This window comes from Coturnix japonica, chromosome 5 (genome assembly GCF_001577835.2).
Source record: "Coturnix japonica isolate 7356 chromosome 5, Coturnix japonica 2.1, whole genome shotgun sequence".
NCBI lineage: Eukaryota > Metazoa > Chordata > Aves > Galliformes > Phasianidae > Coturnix > Coturnix japonica.
In genome coordinates this window covers 35,497,321-35,507,238 of record NC_029520.1, presented here as the reverse complement: position 1 = coordinate 35,507,238, position 9,918 = coordinate 35,497,321, and the positions used below count along the sequence as shown (strand labels likewise).

General features: G+C 52.1%; 1 protein-coding gene across 2 annotated transcripts; it reads left to right on the top strand.

Moving 5' to 3' along the window:
- Nucleotides 1–5,650: 5,650 nt before the first annotated feature.
- On the top strand, nt 5,651–9,633 carry NGB (neuroglobin). 2 transcript variants are annotated; one of them, XM_015865224.2, is made up of 5 exons: nt 5,651–5,864; nt 6,121–6,232; nt 7,110–7,229; nt 7,897–8,066; nt 8,805–9,633. In XM_015865224.2, the coding sequence occupies exons 1-4, from the start codon at nt 5,761–5,763 to the stop codon at nt 8,041–8,043; spliced, it is 483 nt and encodes a 160-aa protein (XP_015720710.1). In that variant the 5' UTR covers nt 5,651–5,760; the 3' UTR covers nt 8,044–8,066; nt 8,805–9,633. The 2 variants fall into 2 exon arrangements, with proteins under 2 accessions (XP_015720710.1, XP_015720709.1); XM_015865223.2 differs by having other exon boundaries at nt 5,653–5,864; nt 7,897–9,633.
- The last annotated feature ends 285 nt before the right edge of the window (nt 9,634–9,918 follow it).

The following is a 9,918-nucleotide window of genomic DNA, read 5'->3' as shown; positions in this document are numbered from 1 at the left end:
CTTCTGTGGTGTGTTGTTTTTTATTTCTGTTTCCTCCCTGTCCCTCCAACACACAACTGAATTAGCAACGTGGACTTGAAACTGAACCACTGGAAAGTCTGACTTATGACAGCTGTAATCTACACAACCGAAAACATTGCCAGCATCAGCTTTATCAGCTTTGAGCACACAAATGCTGCTGGGCTATAGTTCCAGGAGGTTGGGTCTTGATGCAGTCCAAGCAATGCACTGATAAGCACAGCAGAAGTGGAGCTGGTTTGGCTGAGGATAAAGTACTATCTGTTGACATGGATTTATTTCTCTGTGTTAAAATTGTGTTAAATTGTACCTACATGTAATACGTCCTGTTTAATGGGTATGTTCATCGGGGTTCTGGTAGGTTGCCTTCAGACATCTCACTTGACAGACTGGGCACTTTTTCCAAGAAATCAACATTTTTCTATGAGTCATTCTTATTTTGAGTGTGTGGCGTCCCTAACATCAGACTGGTGCACAGTCCTGTACAGGTGATGGAACAGGCAAACAGAGCACCTGGACGGCCTAGTGGTATTTAGTGCTGCTTCAGAAAGCTCAAACTGGTTGTGGGCTCTCGTCCTGGAAGGAAGGGATGCTGATAAAGGAGCTGTTCTGGGCTGCAGGGAGATGAATGAGGAAGAGAAACGCAGCAGCATTCAGAAACTGCTGATGACATCTGAGGTAGAACTTTACTTCCCAGTCCTCCAAAAGAACGGCTTCTGTCCTCAGGTGAGTGAGCTCACGGGGGTGGCACTGAAGGTTGATGGCATTTGTATAATGCCCTGTATGTAGTTTTTATTACACCATGTTTGGAGTCTGTTGGGTTTCTAAACTACAGCCATTTTCCCATTACGTGGTCCTCAGCATGAACAAGGCATTTTTTTTCCTTCCATAAATTGGTGTTTTCTCTTCGTTTAGATCTTCAAGCTACTGCTTAATATTTTTGCTAACCAAATATAGAGACTTTTACTGCAAACTATAACTTGCTTCCTGTGTCCTTCTAATCTCCTGTACCTCTTCTCTCATTTTCTTCATGTTACCCATATGGTTTCCCAAGCTGTACAATGCCTTCCAACATCGCTCTCCCAAATTCCATATGCTGAAATAAATCTTCATGACTCCTACCCCATCTTCCTGGTTTACATCCAAGGACTGGCATGTATATATACTTATGAGCTGTTTTCTAATATGCCATTTCTGAATGTAGTTCTGGCCCATGTAGTGCATCATCTGGAAGAAGAAGTTTGTGCTTTAAATGGACACTGTCTACCATGTGCTATGATCGCTGGAAATTGTTTTTTCCATGTTTACCATTCCTGCAGCTGTTGTCTTAGCCCCAGATTTCACCTAAAGCTGGGCTCGAGTCTGGATTGCTAATGGTGGCCGTTCAATATCCAACTTAGTTGCCAGTGGGTTGGAAAGTGCTTCATGATGTGGCACAAGTACATCGTTCCATTAACGACAGAACCAAAGTATTGCATCAGTACTTGAACATTTTGACTCTGAGGTTTGCAGGTGCAAAGTTTCTCACTGAATGAGAGAGTATTTGTGACAGGGACTAAAATTGGAATGGCTGAGGTAGGTTGGGAAGGAAAGGCCCCAAGGCTCAGCAGGAGATTGGTGGCACACACAGAAGCCTCAACACATGGGGTTTGTGTTGAAAGCAGATGGCTGAGCACAGATCTGAAAGGTGGTGATGCTCACACAGGCCTGCTTGAAGGCAGGATGCAATTAATGCACAACATCTGCTTCAATAAATCAGAGCAAAAAGCGCTGTGCTCAGGGAAGACTGCTGTGGGACTGAGGGGGGCAGGAGATGCCCCGGTCAGTGGTGTCCATGTGAGATGCAAGAAGAAAGAACTGAGAACAGAGATTGGAGACAATCAACAGATGTTTCAGGTATTGACACCAACAGCACTTCTGAGAGGAGGTGAGCCCAGCAGGGGGTTTGGAAGGGAGAACAGCTCACTGCACCGAGCTTGTGCCATAATGTGTCAGCAAATGAAAGGTGTTCCAGAGCAGGTGGGAGGGTGCTGGGGGAGGCCCAAGCCCGTGTGGCTGTCCCTTGGTGGACAGGAGCCAGGTGGCTGCTGGCACTTTTGTGCTTGTGATGTCCCCAGGCTTGTTTCTGGTGAGATTCCAGCCTGGTTTCACCTATCTGCATACTATTCTTCTCAGCCAGGCCATGGGAAGTCTGGGGTGAACCTGAGGATGCCCAGTATCAAAAGAACATCAGGAAGCATGATTTTGTTTTGTTCTGCTCTAGAATTCTCTCCCACACATTGTTCTTCCCCTCTGCCTTTCCCTTTACCCCAAATCTCCAAGGCCAGTGGCGAGGCCCTGTTCTCCCTGCAGGCATAGCACTGCCTGCCAGCTCTGCAGCTGTTGCCTTAATCATTTTATAGGGAAGATTATTCTCTCCTGTGTCTTTTTTTGCTTCTTGTTATGCAACTGTGTTTTGTGGTTTGCTTTGCTACAGAGCTGCGTGGCCTGAGGGGTGGTTTAAGATGGCTGGAAACATTGCATGCCTCCTGCTCCCACCTGAGGGTTGGGTGAGGAGGAGGCAATGGACTCTGTGGTCCTGAGATGGGAGAGAGGAATAGCAAAAGGGATTAATCAGGCCCAAGAATCTGTCTGCAAGGTGAGCAGGGAGCCCAGAGCAGTGAGATCAGAGCAGCATTATTCATGAGGACGCCACGGATGAGGAATTGGAAATGAGCAGGAACCTAAAAGGGGGAAGGGAGGTGTTAGAACAGCAACAGGGGGCAAATCTCAGTCATGTCACAGCAGCCCTTGTGGGTAAACTGAGGAAATGACACTTGGCAAGGCAAGTGATGGTACTGTACTTTGGAGGGGCTGTAAATTAGATAGTGACCCATTGCAAATTTTAAACAAGATTTAAACAAGCATTATTCCAAAGCACAACAAAGCTCTATTGAAGGCCAAAGCACTTTATCAGCCATCTGTCTCACTGTTTTGCAGGCACCCTGATGGTGACTGGAGCAGCCTGTGCTGTTGAACTGGTTCTTCTTCACTCATTGCAGCTTCAAGGGAGGTCTTGCAGGAATTGAAGAGCACTTCAGGAAAGAGCTGAGCTCTGGGCTGGTTGCACAGAGCCCAGGGAGCCGCAACCACGGCAGGAAACCCACAGACCATGGCAGTGTTTATAGTGCTCAGCCTCTATTCTTTGGATCCTCCAGGACTCAGCCTGTGGTGCCACAGCAGCTTCAGGAATGCCTCTGACAGCCCCAGAACTGCAAGAGAACAGCAATTCTACATGCAAGGAGAAGCGCTGTGCTACTAAGCCCTCACTTTAAATCATGCTGATGGTGTTTGGATGTTTCTGAGCCTTGAAGTCTCCCCTGTCTCCCAGCTCACATCCCTCCTGACAGCTCCCTGCTCCTGTGCTGGAGGTTGTGTGCTGGTAGAGGAAAAGTACTTCATGAGACCCCTCAACAGGGACAGTGAGTGTTGGGGAATTGGTTTTGCTGGGTGGAGGGCAGGGAACAGCTCCTGAATGTGCCCCCACACCATCCTAAAGGAGCCAGTACTGAGAGATATGGAATTAGTTCCTTTTCATTCTTAGCCCTCACTGAGCAATACCTGCATGGGATATTATAGCCCCACCAATTCACTACCTCCTGGGGCACCTCCCTCCCCAGGGGAGTGGGCTGGGCACACTGGGCAGGGGCTGCTGCCACAAGAGTCTGCTCTGTGCCAGCAGCAAGTGGCCACCATCTGTGGCAGGGAGGGAGAGTGAGCTGCCATTTCCCATTGCCATTGTGGTCATACATTTAGTGCTGCCACAGGAGATATCCCTTCCACTAGGAACTATCACCCTGGGGTGTGAGCTGTACAGAGCCTTCATGGACCCAGGGAAAGGTGTCCTATGTCCCAGCCAAACCTGATGCAGCAGCCCCGTGCTGTCTCCCTATTTCACCATGCTCATCTCCTGCCTTGTACTCCCTGTGCCTTTCTCGCTCACACTCATTGGCTCATCCCTCAACTCCATCAGGCTGCCTTTGGTGCTTCCCTTCTGTGTGGGAACTGCTGAGTCCTGGCCTGAACCACTGATTGAACACCTGGGGAAAGGACCCAGTCAGCCCTGGGAGCACAGGTGAAGGCAATTCAGCTGTGTAGAAGGGGTGGAGCCTGGCTGCACCTCTCCTAGACTGCATTTCAGGGCTGATCCTCATTGGGGAAGGATCTTTTTCTGGAAATCCTTCCTTGGTGTAGTTTTCCTCTGTGAACCTGGAATCTTCTGATACAGGTGAGGAATCTTCTTCTCTTCCTGTATAGCACCTTTCTGTTGTGCTGGTCCTTCCATCATCACACCACTGTTGCAATGCTTTTGCCATTGTATTGGCCTGCCTAATTGCTATACCAGCAGTGACCTTCGAAGCAGAATTGAGGTCCTTTCTTCTGGCTCCTCAGCCAGAGAGCTGGAGCCTCCTCAAGAAGTTCAGTTCCCTTGTGAGTTTGCTGGACTCAAGAGTATGGATCCAGAGTAGAGCTTTCCATTCCCAGCACTGCATCCTCAAGGCTGCAGGGCTCCAGGAGCCCATGTGAGCAGGGCAGGGGTTTGGGTGCTGCCAGAGCTGCCTCCTGTGGCCACACTGGTAGGCAGCCTCATGGATAGAAAGAGCCCTGGGGGTTGCAGCTGAGCTGAGGCAAGGTGCTGCACCTCCTGCCAAGGATGGATGGTGATGTTCTGAAGCAGAAAGTCTCCAATCTACTCACAGTGAGTCAAGGTGCATCTGGGTTGGGGTTCAGACCTCTATCTGCACTACCTATTAGAAGAAATCAGCAGTAGGGTATGGGATGAGATTGGCACAGTTATTCCAGAGCAGAGCAAGGTGTGACAGTGACACTGGTGCTTCTGTGGTGCTTGCATCCTTCTGCAACTCCTGTCCATGGGGCTGCTCTGCTTTCCTGGGTTCTGCCATTCTCCTTGAGCCCTTGCTTGCTTATACTCTTATAAGTTTCCTTTTTGCTAACTTGTGCTAAATTAAACACACTGTTCACCTTTATCTGAGAAGTAAAGAGACGTTCATTGCATCATGGAAACATTTGAGTTGGAGGAGATTCTAAAAGGCCATCTAGCACAACTCTGCATTGAACAGGGATACCTACAGCTGACCAGTTTGCTCAGAGTCTCATCCAGCCTCTCCTTGACCGTCTCCAGAGATGCAGCAGCAATGACATCTTTGGGCAACCTGTTCTGTATCCTTCTCTACCATTACTGTAAAAAACTTTTTCCTTATACCCAAACTAAATGTCCCCTTTTAGTTTGAAACCATTTCCCCTTGTCCTATCACCACAGACCCTGCTGAACAGTCTGTCCCCCTCTTTCTTATATCCCCCTTTAGCTGCTGATAGGCTGCTCTCAGGTCTTCCCGGAGAAGATCTTTGTCTTCTCCAAAGAGAAGTTGGGAGTCCTGAACGTGGCTGACAAGGCTGCTTTCCGCTACGCGTACCAACACCTTCACTGTGTTCAGCAGTTAATTACCCTGAAATGACGGAGACTCTTAGCGGCGCTGGGCAGGCATCTGCCCACGGGGACAGCGGTAGCCGAGGGGCAGCTCGGCGCGGTACCGCCCGGCCGGGGGGGTGCGGGGGGCGGAGGGCGGGCGGCTCCACTCCGTTTCGGGCTTCGCTTCGTTGCCGACCCCGCTGCGTGCGGAGCGGACCTTGGGCGGCGGGGACAGGGGCAGGTTCCCCGGGAGGGCTCTTCCCCGCCCCGCCATGGAAAGCGGGATGCTGTCTCGCACGCAGCAGGCGCTGATCCGGGAGAGCTGGCGGCGGGTGAGCTGCAGCCCTGTGCAGAACGGCGTCGTCCTCTTCTCCAGGTGAGCGGGGGTCGGTGAGCAGCGCGGCTCCGCACCCGGGGCGTTCAGCGGAGCCCCGGGATGGCGAGCGCTGCGGGGCTGCCCCGCGCGGTGCCCCGCGTTGCGGCCGGGCAGGAGCTCGCGGAGCCGCGCCGAACTCTGCCGAGCGCATCTCAACGTCTTCCCTCTACGGGCTGTGACGCGGCACGGCGGGTGAGCGGGACTCCGGATGGAGCCGACGAAGAGAGAAGATGAGGCCTCTCTCCCGCCGTTGCAGGTTGTTCGATCTGGACCCTGACCTGTTGCCCCTTTTCCAGTACAACTGCAAGCGGTTCGCCAGCCCCCAGGAGTGCCTGGCCGCTCCCGAGTTCCTGGATCACATCCGGAAGGTGAGAGGGGTCGGGGCGGTCCGCGGGTGGGTTCGGGACTGCAGGGTGTTGGGGGCAGTGCACGGGAAGGCTGTTATGCCCCCGGGATGGGGAGAAAGCGGTACTGAGGCTGCCTCGCAGGAGCTCACGCACAGGAAGAATTGGGAACAACTCGGCACAGCCCTTTGGTGAGCCCGGAGGAGCAGCCCTGCTGGGTCAGAGCGCAACCTCTGCTGCCTTCGTAACCCCATAACCTCCATCTTCAAACCAGCCTTTATAGCCTCCATCTTTAAAGCAGTGGAACGCCTGCTAGCCTGGCCTCGTTCCTTGTGAGAGGCTCATTTCCTCTGATTGCTGCAGGCTTTCTGCTGTTTCCCTGCCACTGATTATTGGACAAGCAATGTCCATCTTTATTTCTGCTCTTACTGCCTTAAGCTGAAAACGCTCTTTGCTCTAATTGGAGATAATTTCCCTCTTGAAATTACAGAGTACAATTCTATCACCTCTTGCCTTTGCTGGGCTAACTGTGCCTTGGCTTTAATCTCTCCTAACTTGCTCTGTCTGCTCCCTTCATCCTTCATTAACTCTGTCTTGCTTCCACGTGACTCTTCATCCCTCTGGGAGCCCATTGCCATTTGTGCATTGCCAGACCACATCTCCTGGCTGGGCTATCTCCCCCTCCCCCATCAAAATACTTTGGCCTACCTTAGAATTGGTTCCTACACTGTTGCACCATCCTGGCAACTTCCAGAGGTTCCACTCTCTCCTCCAGGATGGGAGGCTAACAGCACTGCTTGAAGCTCGTGTGCTGGGAAGTGGTGGTGGCTGCTGGGCTGGGCAGGGTGGAGCAGAGGTGCTGGCTTTGTACTAATGCAGTGCAGCTGCTGTGCTCCCCCAGGTGATGCTGGTGATTGATGCAGCTGTCAGCCACCTGGAGGACTTGTCCTGCCTGGAAGAATATCTCTGCAACCTCGGCAAGAAGCATCAGGCAGTCGGTGTGAAGGTTGAGTCCTTCTCGGTGAGGTGTATTCTCCCATCCCACTATGGCTGTTTGTGCAACCCTTGATGGTCCCAATCCTCCCATGCCCGGTACTGGGTGCAGCTGGCTGGGGAGAAGGCTGATGGCTCAGCACAGCCCTGAGCTGCTGGTGATGTTGGCTTGGTCAGGGAAACCCCTGTGCTCCCCTTGTTTCCTGCCTGGAGGGTGAGGGCAGAGGGGAGCAAAGTGTTTCTGAGGCTGTTTGGTCTGTGGAAGAGGAGGCTCTTATTGCTCTCTACAGCTCCCTGAAATGGGAGTTGTGGCAAGGCAGAGGTCAACCTCATCTGCCAGGTTACAGTGATAGGATAAGAGGGACTGGCCTCATATTGTGCCAGGGGAGGCACAATTGGTTGGGCACTGGAATTGGGCCCACTGCAGGTGGGCAGTGGTGGAGTCACTGTCCCTGGCAGTGTTCAAGAAGCATGTAGGTGTCACGCTTAGGGTTATGTTGGTATTGATGTCTGGACTAGGTGATCTTAGTGGTCTTTTCTAACCTTAATGATTCTGTGATTCTATGATTTCCCATCTGGAGAGGGTGATGGCTTGGTGTGCTGCTGTCTCTCACCCCAAGTGGTGCAGGAATGAGGGAAGGAGTCTGCCTGTTGTCCCCCAGCACTGAGTTGACTATTCCCTGTTTGGATTGCAGACAGTTGGCGAGTCTTTGCTGTACATGCTGGAGAAGTGCCTGGGTGCTGCCTTCAGCCCGGATGTGAAGGAGGCCTGGATCAAACTCTACAGTGCAGTGGTGAAAGCCATGCAGGGTGGCTGGGAGGTCCTCCCAGAGGGAGACTAGCCCCAGACCTGACCCTGCACAGGGTGAGCTCTAGTCCTCTCTGCCTCTCTCCACCTCATTCTGTCTCTGCACACCAGCCCACCTCCTCCAGCCACATGTGCCAGGTTCTCTTTGTGATCTCACCTTGCTTTGACACCGCCATGTCCCTGCTGTTCCTGGTGGCCACAGGGTATTTCCCTGTAGCCCAGAGTGTCCAGCACAGCACCACCACCCAGTGTCAGGTTCCTGTGGGCCAGCATCTGTAGCTGTGCTTTGGCCTTCTACTGGCTCCCTGCCCTCCTTTTGCTGCCCATCCCCATAAGATGACCACTGGTGATGACCTCTCAAGCCCCACAGCGAGCTCTCATCCTGCTCTGCTACTTACCTGGCATCACCCTGGGCAGTGATCTTGTGCTCCTCTGCCCTGTTGAGAGCCTTTTCCTGTGTGAGGCTGGTTGCAGTGTAGTGTGTTCCCTGGGAGCATTTCCAGTGGTGGGAGATGGCATTAATGCCAAGGTAAGGCTGCTTTCAGTGATATAGGCTGCTGCCCAGAAGGGTTCCTGTTGACTTGGCCAGTCAATTTTATTGAGAGAGCTGGCTGAAGTGCACCAGCAGCAGTGCTTATTTGATGTTTTGTATTAAGAAGAATAAGGCAAATACAAGAAATGATGTCTTAAAATAACAGTGAAGGTTGCAATCATGTCATGGCAACAGCTTCTAGAAATGATTCTGGCTCTTGGCCAGGGGAAGCATGGCTGGAATTTCTCTGCTCATGCTGGCAGGACCTGGAGTGCTTCCCATCTGCACACAGTGCCCATCTGCAGAACTTCTTCACCATGCAGAAATAACTCCACCATACCTGAGACACAGCCACCAAGGAGGGGAGAAGGCACACGGTTAGCACAGAGCAGCAGGGCCATGTTAGGGCACCTGCCAGAAAGCATCTGAGGACATGGCTGGGAAGCAGCACCTGCATACTCCAAGGGAGCTGAACTTGATGTCTATGGGGAAGTCATCACAGGGTAAGGACAAGGAGCAAGTGCTCATCTACAGCCAGTGCCCTTTTTCACTGCTCCTTCAGGGCAGGAGCCCAGTGTTTGGGGTTGTGATTGTCCCTCTTGTGACACATCCCTCCTGTGCTGACCTATCCTCCCTCTGGGCAGGAGGGCACTCCACCAGACATGTCACTACCTCCCTGTCCCCTGCCCTGTGGTGCTGGTGGGGGTGCTGAGCACACAGCAAGGACCCTGATTGTGAGGGGACTGGTGTCAGGGCAGAGCCATATGTGCCACGCACGCTGTCCTCCCCATGATAGCAGGCTGTGCTCCTGCAGTCTAGTACAGGGCAGGAGGGGAGGGAAATGGGGCAGCTCCTGTTGCAGCCCTGATCTGTAGCATCAGCACCATGGGCAGGAACACTCTGAACCTACGTGGCAGGTAGATGGGTGTGTGAGAGATGGAGTGTGTGCTACTGCAAGAAATGGTCCCCTTGTCCTTTAGCTTTCCTTCTTCTTTTGTGCCATACTTTGTGTGATTCCTGGGGGAAACAAATTGTCTGTGTGCCTCTCTTATACCCATCTGTGCTGTTTAATAAAGAACAATTGAGAGTCTCTGCCCTTTCAGCTGCCTGTTTATTTTGAGAGGCCTAAGCAAACTTAACAAAGGATAACAGAAGGGTTTGCTGGGGTAGACTTAAATTTTCCAGTTTTTCACCTAATCTGCCCTGTACCAGCCTTGCTCAGTTAACACCACTGGGTGCTCCTCTTGCTCCTGCACCTTGCCCTTTACCCCCAAAGTGCTTCCAGCCCAGATAGCTCTTTCAGTTTCTGCCTTTTCTGGACCTGTTGTGCTGCTGCCACAATGCCATGGGCTGGACATAAAGGGGACAGCCAGCTCT

Coding starts and splice junctions, on each gene's coding strand:
- NGB (XM_015865224.2), top strand. CDS start 5,761: ATGGAAAGCGGGATGCTGTCTCGCACGCAGCAGGCGCTGATCCGGGAG. Junction 5,865..6,120: donor GGCGTCGTCCTCTTCTCCAG/GTGAGCGGGGGT, acceptor CCGCCGTTGCAG/GTTGTTCGATCTGGACCCTG. Junction 6,233..7,109: donor TCCTGGATCACATCCGGAAG/GTGAGAGGGGTC, acceptor GTGCTCCCCCAG/GTGATGCTGGTGATTGATGC.